The sequence below is a fragment of the Miniopterus natalensis genome, chromosome 1 (genome assembly GCF_054644295.1).
Source record: "Miniopterus natalensis isolate mMinNat1 chromosome 1, mMinNat1.hap1, whole genome shotgun sequence".
Taxonomy (NCBI): domain Eukaryota; kingdom Metazoa; phylum Chordata; class Mammalia; order Chiroptera; family Miniopteridae; genus Miniopterus; species Miniopterus natalensis.
Window position 1 is genome coordinate 131,225,712 of NC_142081.1, and position 18,575 is coordinate 131,244,286.

Here is an 18,575-nt window from a genome sequence, read left to right on the forward strand (position 1 = left end):
ATAAATTCTTGGAGTATTTGTTCTAGATGTGTGAAATATGCCACTGGTATTTTAATAGGGATTGCATTGAATCTATAGATTGCTTTGGGTAGTATGGACATTTTAATAATGTTAATTCTTCCAATCCATGAACAGGGTATATTCTTCTATTTGTTTGTATCTTCCTGTGTTTCCTTCCTTCCTTCCTTCCTTCCTTCCTTCCTTCCTTCCTTCCTTCCTTCCTTCTTCCTTCCTTCCTTCCTTCCTCTCTCTCTCCCTCCCTCCCTCCCTCCCTCCCTCCCTCCCTCCCTCCCTCCCTCCCTCCCTCTCTCCCTCCTCCCTTCCTTCATTTTTTTTTGTTAATCCTCACCTGAGGATATTTTTCCATTGATTTTAGATAGAGTAGAAGGGAGGGAGGGAGGAAGGAAGGGAGAGAGAGACCTGGGGGCAGGGGCGGGGAGAAAAACATCGATGTGAAAGACACACATCGATTAGTTGTCTCCCGAACGCGTCCCCCGACCGGGTTGGGAATCGAACCTGCAACCCAGGTACATACTCTTGACTGGGAATTGAACCCATGACCCTTGGGTGTGTGGACTGACACTCTAACCACTGAGCACACCAGCCAAGGCCCTACCGGTGACTTTCCATCAGGTCACTTCTAAAGTCTCCCAGAAATGATCAGATGCCGGCATTTGCTGGAGTCCATGGTTGTTGTTATGGGATCTCTGCAGCTGATAGACTAAGAAGCAACAACAATGATTCAGCCAAACAGGGAACATCCCGATGAGACACTGACAATGTTGGTCACACTCACCTGGACAGCAGTGGCATGTGTGCTTTGTGCATGGTATTGACCTCTACAGCTTTCTGCTTTCCAAGGCCAGCATTGACTGCAAATGAACATGCCTTGCTCTGTATTTCAACCTTACAGTAACCAAAGGGCGAAATGACACTTTCTTAGCTTCATTGTTAGGAGAGGGTTCTCTCGACTAATGGCAGAACTTTCTGTGGAAGCCAGGGGTCCTGGGTCTTCCTTTAACACTTTTTCACTAAAGTCTGCTCCAGATTCGGTACATGATCCAGCTCTTGATATGACTTTTGGTCAGTTTTGTGAATCATCAAGATTCCTCTAGGGTTGTCCTGGGGTTCAAGTCCTGGGAGGAGATCATTGTTCTGGACCAGAGCTGTGAGTCGTTTAATTGAAATCTAATAAATAAGCAGATAAATCATCAGGAGGCCTCTGTAAGCTGCTTCTCGCTCAGTCATAAAGTGCGGGTGTGGTTCCCTTTTATGACTTGAGGCCTCACCTGCAGAATGAAATCCACCGCTTGTGGAGGGAGCTAAACCACTGGGTTGTTTTGAGTGTTTTCTGAGTCTTCTTGGTTCACTGTCCTCACCTGTTTCCACTGTTCTCATCAGGCGGCTGGTTTATGGGCCCAGTTTCCTTAGTGGCTCAACTGCTGAGGGCAGCACCTTCAGTGTCTTTGAGCACCTCCGTCAGTGCATTTAGAGGAGACCTAAGGGACATAAAAGTGGCCTGTTTGTAATTCCTGAGCACCACTTTGATTAAATTAGGATTTAATGACAACCCAAACAAAACCAAATTAGCAATAAATCTCACAATAAAAGCAGCCAAACAAGTAAAAATCTCTTCTCAGACTTTCAGCTTTCCCAGGAAAAGGGTGATTTTTTTTCTGACACATGCTGGGGTTTGTCAGTTCCCAAGTAGCTTGCGTTGGCTCACTCGCTGCCTCCCCTGTACTGCGGGCAGGTGAAAGGGTTTGGGCTGGGGGCAGGGGGAGGACAGGGTGGAGGAGGGCAGAGCAGGGAGGAGCAAGTACTGGTTCTGGAAGGGCCCAAATGTATGGCCCACCTACCTTTCAAACTTGATATTTGATATTTTGAAAAAAATTAAGAACCAAATATTCAATGGGATGATGTTGCTGAGGGGCCAAGGCCCTGTGCTACAATTATTATTTTTTTTTTAAAACCACCAGACATTTGATAATTGGCTCCATAGATTCCTCTGTTACTTTAAGCCCCCACACCACAGGGGGGTGGTGATCATCTTCCAGAGAATGAGCTGATCTTCCCTGAGGGTGTGGAACTCACCAAGAGAAAGGAGAAGCATTTGTTCCAAGTGCCAAGCCTTTGAAGTTTATGATTGTAATGAAACCTCTGCATTTAATACAGGAAGATGTGTGTGCGTGTGTGTGCGCATGCGTGTGTGAACATGTGTGCCTGCTGGTCAGCACAGGAAGTGTAGACAGAGCAGGAGGGTCTGCGGCGTGAGCTTGGTCGCTGGAGAAATGATTTGAAAGAGGCAGAGGGCAGTTCCAGTTTAACCAGAGCTCACTGAGGAGGTCATTCCTCCTATGGTTTTAAACTTGCTCAGGCAAAGAGCACTGTGAATGAACAGATGAGAAGGATCAGGAGAGTGGGAACACAGGAAGAGCTCCATAAATACTATTACTTATCATACAGATGAGTAAGACTTCATTTGAAACATGGCTCCCACTGCTAAAGAAGTTCTGAAAGCTTGTCCATCCAGTTCAACCCCCTCATTTTACAGGCCAGGACATTGTAACCCATCAAACTTAAGCATTTACCCAGGACTATACAACTACTAAGGAAGGGACAAAAATGGGCACAGCAGAGGGGTCTCCTGGCTGTCAGTCAGGACTTCTAGTGCTGCTCAGAACAGGGTGGGGCCTTAGGAACAGGACCCGAGGGCATTCCCAGTTGCTAAGGGAATTTCTTATCAGCCTCAAGCCCTTGAGGCAGGGAGAGTGTTTTATTCATCCTCAGGATCCCGCAAAGCCTCCAGCACATAACAGGCGGTTGAGAAACTGTTGAATGGACAAATGAAAGCTTGACCAAGGTCGCATGGCTGGTTGAGGAGTCAGATTTCCTGGGATGAATGAGTTGAGTGAAATTGGGGGAAGGTGATGGGGGGTCCTGGAGGAGTGCTGTGTGGTAAGGAGGAGTGGGCAGTGTGCTTGTGATGCTGGTGCCACCAACCGCATGAATGTAGTGTTCTAGTGCAAACCAAGAATCTTGAGGTCCAGTCCTGACTCTGGAAGTGCCACCAACAGAAAATTTGTACATACGCATTTCTGCGTGTGTACCACGAAGAGATCAGATAGCTCCTGACCTCATCTCAAAGGAATGTGGGGATGATCAAAAGAACATCGTCTTTGACTAAGTGTTAGGTACTGGGAAGAGGCCACATTTGGTGATTCAGAAGAGGGATGGCCCTAGGAAATGGGGCAGTTGTTCAGGAGGTGGAAGGGGCCGAGAGTAGGGGTGTGGTGAGGCCCAAGAGAACACAGAGAAGCGCAGGGCCATGGCAGTTAGCGGGGGAGGAGGAAACGTGTGTACTGAGTTCTGAGATTTTTTTCCCTTTTGGTCTGGTAAAGGACATGCCATGGGTGAACATTAGCTGCAAGTGGAGCTTAATGGATGAAGGAAGAATAAAACATGCCCAAGAATTAGAGTGAAAGAAGGGAGGAATGAAAAAAAGGAATAAAGGGAAAGAAGAAAGATTCTGACTGTGTGACTTCTCATCACAGCTGCTTGCCTTCCCCAGTGCCTACTGCAATACCTGGTCCTGGAAGTCCTTGAGAAACGGTCATGTGAATGAAGACATGCCACAGGGGAGAGAGGAGAGAAGAGGAAGCGCATGCTGCTTCCTTCTTAGAGGGAAGCAGAGAAAGTGTGTCTTGAGTCTGAGCCATCACAGGCTCCAAGGAAGAAACCACCCCAAGGGACCCTTGCTGTGGAGAACATTGAGATGGGTCCAGGCACACATGTGGAGGCAGCCACATTTTTTGGAAATGAGAAATTTGATGCATGTCTTTGATCAACAGGGAAAGTGAATTTTGTTTCGCAGAATCAATCAGGAGGAAAAAAAAAAACCTTTATTTTTGATTTTATTTTATTTTTTTAAATATATCTTTATTGATTTCAGAGAGAGGAAAGGAGAGGGAGAGAGAGAGACAGAAACATCAATGATGAGAGGGTCATTGATCGAGCCCGCAACCAGGCATGTGCCCTGACTGGGAATCAAACCCCGATCACCTGGATCCTAGGGCGACGCTCAACCGCTGAGCCACACTCGGCCGGGCATAAAATAACTTTAAATACTGCCAAAGCTTTGTGTTTTACTCATTCACTCAGCCATTCATTCATTCATTCATTATTATTTATCAGATTACTATGCAATGTGAGTCTATTTTGTGCCAGTGCCTGCCTGGCCTGAGGACATCAGGACGGTTATGACAGTGTCCCCACTGTCAAGAAGATCATAGTATAGCTACACATGTCATGATTGCATAGCGTGGGTGCTCAGGGGATGGGGCAACTGACTCTAAGGAGGACCTGGGAAAGGCTTCTCCAGAGGGGAACTAGTATTGGAGCTCCATGAAGTAAGTAGGAGTGACGGCAGAGCATGCACTGGGGTAGTGGGGAAGGGCTGCATTCACTGCCAGCCCTCAGAGGCACAGAGCATTTGAGCTAGATGGGCAGGGTGGGGTCCCCAGAACTAGTGCATAATGCCTGAGGAGATTTCTGTGAGAGACCACAGATAGGACTTGTCCAATAACACTGGTAACATTGAGAGACAAGGGGGGTGAGCCTAGCTTAGGATCTGTCCCTTGGACTTGCCATTCCACTCTCCAACTTTTCCCTCCACCCAAAGGCTTTGTGCCTGACCTGAATTCTTGAGAGAGGGGATTAAAAGCTAGAATTGCTATTTTCGCTAATAAGATGCTAGCAGAAATCAACACTTGTGTGGTCTCTATGTAACAATTGGAATGCAAGGAGAGCGGGCCCTCCTCCCGCCTGCTGGAAGCTGGCAAGGTCTATCATCAGAGCAGCTGCTTTGCTCCCTGAGAGGTTGCATATTAGCAGCACCTGACCCCTAGACTTGGTGGGGTTGAAGGCTATAGTAGCCTTGGCAGAGGGGAGGCTCTGGGAGAGAAGACCCTGGTGGGGCCATGTTAATTTGAGAAAGAAAATGGAAGATGATGACATGTGAGGGCTGGGTGGGCTCTTCATGCTACCCAACAAGAGAAAGGGCCCTGTGCTGCATGCCCTGACTCCAATCCTAATATTTAAAAAAAAATGAAATAGGGAGAGTAAAACTATGTGTCTCTCTCTCTCTCTTTCTCACTCTCTCTCTCCACACACAGACACACACACACATAAAAATATATTTATGTTACTGGTCCAAAGTCTGTGTGTCTGATGCTTCGAAAGGCCAAAACTCAAAACATCAGAGTCTGGAGTAAGGAAAGGTTTATTGATCAAGAAGATACCAACTGAGAAGATGGGAGCCCTAGTGGTACCTCAGTTCCATCTTAAGAAAGTTTAGAGTTCAAACTTTTATGTCAAAGGAAGGGAAATGGGAGGTGACTGACCACCACAGATATTAGGTGCCAGAGGGGTCTGAGGAAAACTATGTGCTAGTTGATGTGAGTTCAGGAGATTCCTCCAAATCTCTGATAAACAATTATTATTTTTGTACATACTTCTCTTATCTTCTCAGGGGAGGCACTTTCTGATAAGGGACTGTTTTTGTAAAACTGTCCTGGCTGGTGTGGCTGCCCTGGCTGGTGTGGCTCAGTTGGTCGACCATCATCCCATACACCAAGGGGTCGTCAGTGCACATGCCCAGGTTTGGGGCTTGATCCCCAGTAGGGGGCATGCAGGAGGCAGCCGACCAATGTTTCTCTCTCTCCCTCTCCCTTCCTCTCTCTAAAATCAATAAAATATATTTAAGAAAAAGATATAGAACATTTAAACAACAACAGCAACAAAACTGACCTTAAGCCTTAAGCAGAATTCCTCTGATGATGAGCATGTCTGTATAAAGGACTAAGCAGAAGCTATTAGCCTGAGGGCCATGGGAACAGAGCAGGCTCGAACAAGTTGAAGTCAGAGAAGTTGAACATTTCACTCAGCTACATACATGGATAAAGTGTACCTGGAGGAAAGAATTTCAAATGGATCTTAGAGAAAATGTTATAGCTTGAGAAAACAAACAAAGTAACTATAAACCCAAATATTTAGAATCGGTTTAGGAGACTTTAGTTCTAAAAGAAGGTCATTTCACTCTAAATGATACCAGCTTATAATGTCCTCAAAAAAGGGTAAAGGGCCAGCATACATGGCAGGATGTATGTGTAAGACAGAAGGTAGCAGCATGTAAAAACAGGTATCTGCCCTTTCTAATCGTGCATAGGATCAGGAACAAGCTGGAGAACCAAGCCCATGTACTGGGAGGAGCGAGTAGGTGGATGGGGAGAACTTCCACTAGAACAGAAAAGAAAGATATCACAACTGTGACAAAAGGGAAGATCAAGGAAGGAGAAAAAAACTCTGCTTCCTTTTCAAGATGCCAGAAAGTGGACAGAAATGCTTTGGAAAGAAAGCTCTTCTTAAAGAAGAGCTAATGGCTAGAGATCTTTCAAGGCAAATCATTGTCTCCATGTTTAGTGGCGAGCACAGACATTAAAAACACTGGTGAAGAAGTTGGAATAAAAATAGGGGAAAAACTCTCGGGCTGCAGGATGCCCGGATGCCCCAAGCCTGAGGCCAATGCAGCCAGGACCGTGGGGGTAGGGGGCTCCATTGTCTTCATCTTAATTAATTAATTAGTTAATTTATCTATCATTCTTTGTCTTTGTCTTTCAATAAAGCTGTTGGTCTAACTAAAAAAAATCTGTGTAGACAGAGATGAAGTTATGAAGGGAGAGAGAAGGTCAAGAGCTAATCAGAGGGCAGCTTGTCACAGAATGTTCCAGCGGATAGAAGGATCATGGTAAACGAAAGTGAATACAAACTGACGGAGGTGATGCTGAAAGGATAAAACTGTTTCCAAGGATTTTATGGAAATGTATTGAGAACCGTCTATGTACCAAGTACATTTAAGGAGCTATCTAATTTAAAATTTAAAACTGATTCCAATCAGTTAAGTGTGCTGCCAAAACCATGCAATTGGAGAGAGGCAGGGCAGTGATTGAAATGCAACCCCCTTCTGGCACATAGGTAGGCTTTCCCTCATTCCACAGCCCCCTGCCCTTCTGCTAGATCAGAGACAGGTCCCTGCCCAGTGCCAGGGCATCTATTGACGCTGTGACCATGCCTTGTCACAGAGCGTGTACGGTGAGGTTGTGACCTCATGGTGGAAGCCTTACTGCCAGCTCTCAGCAGGACTCCAAGTGTGGCTTGAACTGTGCTTTGTCTTCAGTGGCATATGAAGCACAGTTGAATGTCAGACACTGAGAGGCGCTACAAAGCAGTGCAGAGGGATTGGAATCTGGAGTAAGGCGAACCAAAATGCAAATTCCTGGCTCTTCTGTGAACCAGTTTTGTGATGTTTTCTAAGCTTCAGTTGCTTCATCTGTAATATAGGAATAAATAGTGAAGACAAGATGAGGTCATGCCTCACGAAGCAGCTCAGTATATTCATATCAGCCCTCTCCCTCAGATAAATGGGGCAGCAGAGGCATGGGTGTGGCTCGCCCAGGTTAGGCAATGAGGTGATGTCAGCCTAGAATGGATAACCCAGAAAAAGAAGGCTGGTGGCGACTGACATTACTGCAACCCCGATGCAAAGGGTTTCAGAAATCTCATGACTGAGCATGGCAGGAATACCAGGGGCATGTTATATGGGACACAGGCTGTGCTGTGACCAAGGGACTTCAGAAAATAACAGGAAGACACCACCATCTCTTGTTCACCATGACCCAGTTATGAGGCTCCAGAGGAGGAAAGAGCAACTTCCCAAAGGAAGGAAACAGGATGAGAAGTCAGCTCTGCTTCTAAGAAACTCGGTTGACTGGACAAGATTGTGGACAAAAGAGAGAAGCCCTCTGTGGTGGCACAGAAAGGAGGAGCCTATTGTAGACAGAAAAAAAAAGAACTTAGAGTTAGGAGGTGAATAGTGCAGGACAGCTTGATTTGTAAGAAAGTGGTATATAGCGAGTGGTTGGGAAAATTTCACTGGTGGGTAAAATTGCAAATACAGTCTTGATGGGTTTGGCTCAGTGGTTGGAGCTTCGGCCCATGGATTGAGGTGTCCAGGGTTCGATTCCGGCCAAGGGCACATACCCCGGTTGTAGGCTCGATCCCATGCCCCAGTTGGGACATGTGCGGGAGGCAGCCAATCAATGTGTCTCTCTCACATCGATGTTTCTCTCTCTCTCTCTCTCTCTCTCCCTTTCACTCTCTCTGAAAAGCAATGGAAAAATATCCTTGGGTGACGATAAAAAAAATTGCAAATATGTACACACCTTTTACAATTAAACATGTATCCAACAGCAGGGCAATCTAAGAAGAGCCCTGAAGAACTACTTGTGGCTTATAGTCTTTGGCAGTAAGATGTTAGAGAGATCAGGGCAGTGGTGCTCAAACCCTGGGTAACAATAAGGGTGAGTGAGTCTCAAGAACTACCAAACATCTGGTTAGGAACAGGAGCTTCATGAATTTGGAAAGTAATTAATTGGTAGGACAGCCAGTGTATGATAAATGCAAAGTCACACAGTCACATATTTTGCTTCCAACTTCCCTTCTTAGGGGTCAGTTCCTTCTCTCTCCTCTTCAGTTTCCCAGCCTCTGTAATGGGCTAGCTGTGCCTGCTGTTACTGCAGCTGGCCACAGGAATTGGAGAAAAGGGTAATTAATAAATAAATATCAAGCACTGTTCACACAAGATGAGGGAATGCTTAGCAGGAAAGCACATTTCTTCTCTTCAGCTCAATCATTTTACAATTAGAAGATCCAAAGACCAAAGAAAGGGCTGGGGTCTTCACAGACCACTGGCATGGTACCTCAAGCCAAAGGAGAGAGACTGCAGCTCTGGGACACATTCAGTAATTGTGTGAAGGTGCTAGACCCGGGACACCCCACTCTGGAAACGAGGGCACCTGGCATGCAGACACACTTGTCCTGCTCCTGAGTCAGGAGAACTGTGCTCAACCAGACTGAGCTCACGTGCACTGATGCTGAGGCATCCTGGCCCCTGAGTAAGACATGGGCCTGGAATTACCCAGCAGAGGGTTGGTCTCAACTCTGCTATTGACCTGGTTGTGTTACTTGGTCAGTTTCCTTGACCCCTCGAAGCTTTATCTGTGACATGAAGAGTGGCAACACCAGTCCCTACCAAGTCAAGGGATTGCAGTGAGAATGACTACATCTTTCTTCTCTCTTCTTCCCTCCCCTGAGCACAGCACCACCCAGAGCTCCGGCCTGAGCTCCTGGAGGGGCAGGCATGAGCTCCCCAAGGAGTGAGCATCCAGCAATCCTTCTCCTGAGAGTTTCTCAGGGTCACAAAGAGTCACCCTCCCTCAGGTAATGGGGCAGCAGCTCATCACTGTGGCCCTGCCCAGGTTAGGCAATGAGCTTGCTAGGCTGGAGTGGAGCCGGTCCTGCCCTCCCAGTTCTAGGTTCTGACCTGGTTTAAGCCAGTGGCTTCTGTCTCTGCCAGGCTGTGTTCCTAAGGACAAGCACAGGAGGGATCGAGTGCCAGTCCCCATCCTCTGCTTTGTTAGGCTCCTGGTTTTGCTAGTTAACATCTCTCCCTGACTGCCCCCCCCCCCCCCCAGCCTTATGCCATGTCCAAGGATCATTGCCTTCTTCCTTTGCATTGTCTGTGTCTTAAGAAGAGCCTAGTGTTGGGCCTAGGACTTGGAGGCAATGAGCATGTAAAGCCCCAGAGTGTCACTCACCTACTGGTGGTCAGCTGGACCAAGGCCCATTCGCTCCTGTGGGGAGGAAGGGAAACCCAAGAGGGTTAAAGTGATGGTGAAGATGGGAAAATCGACCCCTGACCTCCATATGCTATGTCATAGGCCACAAAGCACTCCCATGAACGATTTCTCACTTAATTCTCACACAGTCCTGCAAGGCACTAGGGTTAGATATTATGTTTTACAGGTGATGAAACCAAAGGTAGCTGTAGTTTCTTCAAAGCACCAAAGCTGGTAATGGCGGGCCAGGCTTAGACCCAAGTCCTCCTTGTCATAGCTACCTTATCTTTCTACGACCTGGATCCTGCCAAGGCTGCAGCAGCTCACTTCTTGGCCTCCAGTGCTCTTGGCCACTTCCCACTCTCCCTTCCCAACTGCTCACTCTGTCCCCTGGGGGCAGGGACCATTTGAACGACTAAAGATGTAAAAGATTCTTCCCTCAGGGTCCACAGTGATGACTGGAGGAGGCACAGTGGGGAGTCCTGCTGTCAGGAACTTTGAGTGTGAGGAGAGTAAACTGCCTACTCTCAGTTTCCTTGGGTTGTTCTTTGATTTGTGCTTTTTTGAAAATTGCTTTATCTTTGAGGCTGACTCCTTTTCTGGAATTTCACCTGTCCCCAACCACACGGCCTAGTCCTAGGAGGCCTCAAATACACCCTGTCAGATGCCGAACAGGCCATCATAGTGTCTCTTCACAGCCAGGAAATCTGTCCTCACCACTGTCAACAGGTGTCAGATATAGAAACACTTGTATTTTCTTAGGCCACGCGCGTGGAGCCTGGCCTTCGGGAATGTGACACACAATATTACAGTTCAACTGCACCACTGTGGGCTGAGGGAGTCGAATAACTTCTCACATGCCAGCTCAGGCCTGGAAAGTCTGTGAACGGAGCAGCAGTTTCCCCCAAAGAGAGCATATCTGCTTACTTAACGAGGATACGTCTTCCAAGGACACCAAATTTGCAACTTAAATAAAAGTTAAAGAGCTTATCTGTCTTGGCAGGTTTGAGAAGCTGAGAAGACAGTCCCTCGGATAGATCTAAAATGTGGGGAATAGAACCTGCTGAAGCCCTCCTGGTCTGGAAGCCCCAGGACCCAGGGCCACTTGGTCCCCAGGCCTTCCAGAGAATGCCCAGCCCACAGCAGGTCTCACACACCCCGAGAACTCAGTAGGAAGATTCAATTCTCCTGAAGACAGTGCTTCTCTTAGCAAGAGCTCTGGAGTGAAAACCCAGTATTTTAAATTTTATTCAGCTATGTGTGCTTTTCTAGATTCCCTTCTTTCAAAAATGGAAGGTCTCTGAGGCCTGGGATTGTGAAGAAAATAAGTGAGTCCTTATCAAAATAGGAGGTATTGAGCAAAATAAAGGTTTTTTTTAAAGATATGTCATCCACTTTCTTGCGTGCACACACACACACAGACCATATTGACATCTTTTTTGTTGTTTCTTTTTTTAAATGAGTTTCCTGCATATCAAGACCTCCCCAACCCATGTTAATGACCTAGATTTTTGTTCATGCTCATATAATCCTCTTATTAGTTTTAATACATAACATGCTGACAGATTACTTTTAAAAAAAGCTGCCATATACATTTGACCTTTTCACCAGAGAAAGAGGGGAAGGGAAGGGAAGGGAAGGGAAGGGAAGGGAAGGGAAGGGAAGGGAAGGGAAGGGAAGGGAAGGGAAGGGAAGGGAAGGGAAGGGAAGGGAAGGGAAGGGAAGGGAAGGGAAGGGAAGGGAAGGGAAGGGAAGGGAAGGGAAGGGAAGGGAAGGGAAGGGAAGGGAAGGGAAGGGAAGGGAAGGGAAGGGAAGGGAAGGGAAGGGAAGGGAAGGGAAGGGAAGGGAGATGCAGCAGATGTCAGGCTCTATGAGGTTGTCACATGGACACTTGGGAAACATGCTGCTCACCAACAAGACATCTGACCAGCCTTGTGTGGTCATTTACACAGTAAGGAGAGTATGTTTCTATAGAGGCCCCATGACCCCCCATGCCTGGCTCTCTTTAGGGTAAAAGGGAGGCTAGCTTTCTGGGGAGAAAGGCGTAGGGATGGTGGAAAAGGCATCTAAAGTTCTTCAAGCGAAATTCAGGTATAAGAAGACAGGCCCTGTGGCCAAGCTTCATGAGCATTGTGCCATAACTCTTTCTGAGCAGAGCACTGGACACTTGGGTGTGTCACAGGCCCTCCTTTAGTCCGCAGCAGTATCTGGGGTTTGCTCTCTTCCTCTACTTATTTTTTTATCAGGTGGCTGGAACTAGCAGTTGCAGAAGCAGAGATGAGAGGGAGAGAGGCTATAGAGGAGTGTCTGCAGGAATCCCACTCTGACCCATGCTCGGGCATATGGTAATCTTGGTGCTTTAGGGTCTGGTCTTGAATTCAGAAATATATTAGCAGCACCGAGACCACCCTCACAGCAAATGATTTATTACTGTTTCTAGATTAAAGTTGCTGATTTACAACTTTGGGTTCTGCCTTAAGTTATTTCAATGTGCAATGAAGATTTAGACCAATAGAAGACAAACCACTGACCATGAGACAGAGGCGGGAAGGAGCAACTAGAAAATTAGCAGCAAGCTGGGGCTGTCTAGAGCATGGCAAACATATCTGCATAAAGTCCCAGTAGGCAGCACTACATAATGACAAGCTTGACAGTCATACTGAGCGTCTCTAACCGCTGGGATTATATTCCATCTAATTTGTTTAAAATGGCAGGAAACAAAATATAAAGTACACCCTTAGGGAGAGTTCCACTGAAGATGGTTAAAGTTAAAATGCTCGGTTGTTAAAGGAATCGGTTTCAGTTATGTGGAAAAAAATTTGGCTCAAAGCACTTCTTACAGAAAGCACTGGATAACTAGTGCATTGTAACTGGGGCCGGCATGTGTGTGAACTGTGAGTAGGCCCCAGGTCTGGGACAGAGAGCAGTGTGTGTCCTGCCAAGTTCCCAGGTGTGTCATTGACCAAACAAGAGGGGGATGGACTGCTCTTGCCAACCACCCCAACAAGTCCAGGCAAACTGTGGGCACTGAACACACAGCAGCCTGCGCCAGCAACCTGTTCCGAGTGCAGGGCAATCAAACACATGATCCCCAGAATGTAGACACGTGATGTGTCTCTTTGAACACAATCTCCATGAGAGTCAGGACTCTGAGCTTTCCCAGGTGACCCCCTGGGAGCCCAAGAACCACACCTGTGATTGCACAGGGATCTCAAATGGAAAGGTTGTCTCCAACTTCTGAGTCCTCAAGATGTGATCTTCCCCGCAGAATGAGGCTCATCTGTCAAATTCACTCCACAGTCAGGCACTCCTGCCCCGAGGCGGGCACAGGAATGGCTTGTGAGCAGGACAGACTCTGTCCCTGGCATCAGTGAGATCAGGTGCTTAACTCAGCTGAAGACTTTCTGAGAACTTAGAAGCCATCCGGGTCTGCTTCAAGAGTGGTAGGCCTGTGGCCTGGCAGAAGACGCCTGGAGGAAACAAGACTTGAGCGAATGGGTAAATGAGTGATAGTAATGCTCCTATTTATTCACCTGGTACTTACTTGATGCGGGGCACTGAGTTAATGCTTTCCCTGAAGCTCGTTTAAGCTCCTCAATACCTTATAAAGCAGGTACTGGTATTATCTCCTGTACAATGCTGGCAGCTGATGCTAGGGAGGTGAAGTCACCTGCCCCAGGCTACGTAGGAAGCCTTCCTATGACCCAGGAAGCCAGGACCATGCCCCACAGCCACCCAGTTTCAAAGCCAAGCACTGTATTACCTCTGTGGGGAGTGGGAGTTATGTTTAGGGGAACGGACACAGTGAGAGCCCACCATCTGCTACTCCCTCCTTAAGAAAGGTATCATAGGGAGTGGCTTCACGTGGACAGGAAATGATTCCCACATAGGCTCCTTCCTTGTTTCCAGGGGGTAGGATCTCCCTGGGCAAGGCAGGGACAGTGTCAACACCAGAGACCGGCTCAGGGGTGAGGGACAAGCAGGTTCCAGCAAGTCAGGGGAGCCAAAGGAGTCTCCAAAACCTGTCTTACTGGTTTCTCACAAGTATTTCGCCCACAAAGCCAAACAGTGATGGGAGTGCTAGAGTGTGTTTTGTTCCTGGGCTCAGGCTCCTATGAAAGTGGGAGCTGATTTCAGCATTGGTTCTAAACATCTGAACAAAAGGACAATAACCCCCTACACCCCCTCCCAACACACACACACACACACACACACACACACACACACACACGGCCACTGCACCAGGCAGTCTGACAGTGACAATGTCCCTTGCTCGAGCCTGTGTGACCTCCCTTGAGGGCTCACCCAGTTGCCTTGCAGAGGGTTTCCTCCTTCCTTTAGCATCTGCAGAGGTCTTAACTCTCTTCAGTGAAGGGGATCTTCTCCTCCAGGACCATGGTCAGTCTCACCTAGGAAGAGTCGGGGTTTCCCTGGCAACAGTGTCAGGCATTGAGAGGGGGGCAGGAGAGGGAATGAGTCCTGGGCATGAGACTGGACCTGCAACAGAGGACACCAAAAAGGCTCAAAGCTTTCTTTAGCCAACTTGTCCACTTCTCCCCTCTGTCAAACCACATCCTCATTGGTTCCAGGTACCCTTTAGCAAAAATGACTCCCATCAGGTGCTATTATTCTGTGCCACCGGCACTGGTTTGTGCTTCTTACATGGTCCCAGGGGGCTCAGCTGTGGGGCCAAGCAAGTGACAGTCTCCCTAGCCTCCAGCTCTTCGCCGGAGCACACCCTCACTCCCATCACACACAGGGAACCTTACAAGCCTGTGGATGTGCTTTGGCTGTGAAGATGCCATGAATATTGAACATTTCTAGTTGTCTCCCACTCCCTGCAAAGAGCTGGGGTCTGCACCCAGGCTGCTGTGAATTACACCAGCAGAGGAAGAAAGGGGCTCCAACAAGCTTAATTAGGGCTGGCAGTGAGTGCCCCTTTTCCCAGCCCCAAGTTTGGCTGTCAGATGCCCTGTGCTGTTGGTCACTCGAGACAGCTATCCATGATGCAGGGCAGCTGACCACTTGCCCACTTAGGCAGGAGACTGGGTGGGTGAGAAGGCGTGAAGAAATGATGTCAGTGTTGATTCCTGTTCTGAAAAGAGAAGGCACTGTGTTAGACAAGAAGCAGGACCGGAAATGATGAGCTGAGGATGAAGACATGTTCAGTCAAAAGTCTGGCTCTCTCCCCAAATTCTAAGTGGCCTTGGGCATAGGAGCCCCCTGTAGCCCCCATCTCTCTGTGGAGAGAAGTGAGTGTCACATGAATAATGGTCATTGTCCTGTCCCATGACGACTCTTAGCTAGATGCTCTTTCTGAGTAGAAGCCTCTGCATCTGTTAGGGCTGACTTCCAAAGGTATTCAGAGCCGTGGACTGTTTGATGTGACTCAGACCTCCAGGATGACAAATTTAATATATCAGTTCAATCAAGAAAGGTACAATAACAAAATTGAGAATGAGGTCCCCCTTCAAGTGGGTATTTGCTGGAGTGCTGGCTTACATCAAACACGAGCCAGCTTGCTACTACACCTGAGACTTGTCACAGAATAATAACACCTTCTGATGATCAAAGCACTTTGACCTTTGATCCTTAGTGTCCTAATCAGATATGGTGGATGTATTATCCTATTTTATAGATAAAGATATTGAGACACAAGTTAAGTTCCCAAATCAGGGATGGAGCTTGAACCAAGAGCCCAAGTCTCTCTCCCTTGCTCACCATGTGCTATTTAATACTGAGGGAAAACAAGAAAATAATAAGCAACTTGAGTTTTTAATCACAAGTCTTGTTAATAAGATGAAAGAAAAGGAAATTTAAAATATAGATTTATATCTTCAAATATTCTTAAAAAAATAAATAAAGAAGCTGGGTTGCTCCAATTATTAGGAGCTCCACCCCTCCCTTGTCCGCCTACGAAGCAGGAGCTTCCTTGTGCTGGTGTCTTAGGTGGATCCACACGCTCCAACCGATACTGGTTGTCAGTTTCATTGAGAAGTTAGTTGCTCAATATGTATTAAGGCCTCAGTACTATTTCAGCACAAATGAAATAGCAATGCTGCTTAGATGTCTTTATTAAAGGAGCTACATAACTGGAACATTTCCTTTTGTGTCTTTTTCCTTCCAGGTCCCCTGGACTTGGTGTGGGCTGGGGGTGTGTGTGCAGTACTGAGGGGTGGGAGGTGCTTGCCTGGTTGCCCTACAGGGAAGGAGAGAATCCTCAGTGTGTTTGATGGGCTGAACCAGAGAGAGATGGAATTGATCACACTTCTCAGTTGGAGGGTATAGGACTTTATCCCTTGCGTACAGGCCGGGGGTGGGGGGTGAGTCATGGGAATTCATAGGGATCAAGAGGGGTTTTGCTTGAGAAAGTCACAGTGGGAACTCCAAGGCAAATGTCCCTTCACGGCCTTGGGTCTCACTAAGGACTTGGGGACAGTCCCTAAGGGCCAAACTCTTGGTCTAAACTCTGCTGCTCAGAGCGGTGAGATTTTCTTCCAAAGAATAGACCAGGCTGAGGGATGGGAAGGTTTCCAGACTGGGGTTCTGTGCTTAGGGCTGACTCTTAGTAAACCCACAAGCTTGGCCATATTTTCCCTTGTTCATCCATCTACCCCTGAGCGTCTTCAGGGGCTGGCCTGCTCTGGCCACCCACTGCTCTCCTGTCTCCCTGTGGCTCTTGGGCAAGACTCCACTATGAATGCAAACAAATGCTGGGTCCTTCCTTGTGTCTGCACAGAGAACCTTGGACTTAATGATAGAATGGAATCAAGCTACAGAAAGATTCTGCAGGGACAGGAAGCTTTTTCCTCACCTCTGAAGTCACACTTGGAACATTCATTTAATAAATGATTCTCAGCACCACCTGTGTGCCATGTTCTGAATGCCACCCGGCCCCTCGCTTTCTCAAAACTACAGGCAGCTGTCCACTTCCTCTGTCTATAGATTTGTTGACAGCCCTGGACTGGGCATTTGATGACACCCATGGTTCCACCCTGATAAAATTCCACTCAATTCTAGCTCCAGCTGCCCTCCACTGGCCCTGCCCTGAGGGACAAGAGCTGGACAGCAGCCCCGAGAGAGAGGACAGGAATTCTGAACAGAGGGACCCCACTCCTCTAGGGCTGCTGTGTCCACTGAGGAGGCCCCCTTCCCCTTCCCTTTCCCAGCCTCAGGCTCTAAACTGGGAAAGCTGTCCTGACATCTCAGCTTGGCTGGGGTCTCTGTGAGAGTCACCTGACAAAAAGCTTCTGGGTCAGGAGAGGCTGGCAGGCTCCATGGCCCCAGATGGTTCCCTCCAGCCTCTCCGGGGCGGGCCCTGCCACTCCAATTCCTGCATTTCTTGTCTGCAGCTGGTCTGTCCCTTCTGGGAGGAGGATTTTGCCTGAGGACGTGGGGTGGGTGGGGAGCCTGCCTCCTCCCTTTGCTCCGATTGCAGAAAAGGAGGGGTTCCCACCCCATGGCAAGGCTGCCACCTGAGCTCTGCCCTCACACAGACACAGCCTTGCCCAAGCCACTGGTCCCCAGCTCTGACGGGAGCCCTTTGAGCTGGTTGTCAGCAAGCGACATGGCGGATGAGCTGTCTAAAGAGCAGGTGGCTGAGTTCAAGGCAGCCTTCGCCAGGTTCGACAAGGACGGAGATGGCACCATCAGTGTGCAGGAGCTGGGCGCTGTCATGAAGGCCCTGGGCCAGAACCCTTCCGAGGCCGAGCTGAAGGAGCTCATCTCCCGGGTGGACAAGGATGGCGACGGTGCCATCAGCTTCGAAGAGTTCCTGGCAGAGATGGTGAAGAGAATGAAGTCCTGGGGCGGCGAGCAGGACATGCAGGAGGTCTTCCGAGCCTTTGACCTGGACGGTGACGGCCACATCACCTTGGATGAGCTCAAGCAGGCCATGGCCCAGGTGGGGCAGAAGCTCTCCCAGGAGGAGCTGGAGGCCATGATCCGGGAGGCAGACGTGGACCAGGATGGACGGGTGAACTATGAGGAGTTCTCGCGCATTCTCGGACAGAAGTGAGGCCTGGTCTGGCCCATCTCCTCTGCCTGACTCTGGTTTTGGGGCCCTTGCTTGGGGACATAAAGGGAAAGTCTGGGTGGTGGGACACCTTGTGCTGTTGGGAGACCCCTGTGCCTGAGGGACCTGGGGCTGCTCCTGCACTTCTCTGCAGTGAGTGGGGGTGTTCCCTACCTCACAGGGCTGTTGTGAGGAACCCCAAAGCCAGGTGGTGATCCGAATAAAAGGAATGTGAGTTCTGAGGGTGCTGCGCTGGTGCTTAAATGCTTGAAGGGTCCCAAAAGGTGACATGTGGGATTCTTTTGAGCCTCTACCCCTGTCACTGGTCCACAGTGGGAGAACCAACCTGAGCAGGCCACATGTCTGCCTGCTGCCTCTCCTTGCGCTCTGGGCATGGGGCGGGCTAGAAGAGGCATGGTTCTTTGCCTGAGTTTCTGGGTTAAGATCAGAGCCTGGACCCCAGAGCTGGGACACTGCCTACAGCACAAACAATAAAGTTGACCATATTTTAGATACAGCCAACTGTTCTTTAGGCTCAAATTATTTTTTTAAAAGTGTGTATGTGTGTGTGTCCTGTATTTGAGATGCAGGTTGTGTAGATTTAAAAACCATGAAGGTGGAGGTGGCCTCGATGGAGTGAAAAAGGCAGGACAGTCGGGAAGTGAGGAGGACAGAGGTGCTGTGATTGGCAAAAGGATTGTGCACCTTGAGGTGGGGCTGCTTTCCAGTTGGATCCTCAGGGCTATGGACTAGGGTGTTTCCAAGCTGAGGGCCAGCCATCTGTAAGAAGTTTCTTTTCTCTGACGCCTGCCCCACAGGACCCAGCA

The 18,575-nt window shown here is 48.4% G+C and overlaps 1 protein-coding gene across 1 annotated transcript; it reads left to right on the forward strand.

Moving 5' to 3' along the window:
• Positions 1-17,193: 17,193 nt before the first annotated feature.
• LOC107542435 (calmodulin-alpha) lies at positions 17,194-17,751 on the forward strand. The gene has a single exon (XM_016219743.2). The coding sequence runs from the start codon at positions 17,194-17,196 to the stop codon at positions 17,749-17,751; it is 558 nt and encodes a 185-aa protein (XP_016075229.2).
• Positions 17,752-18,575: the final 824 nt, after the last annotated feature.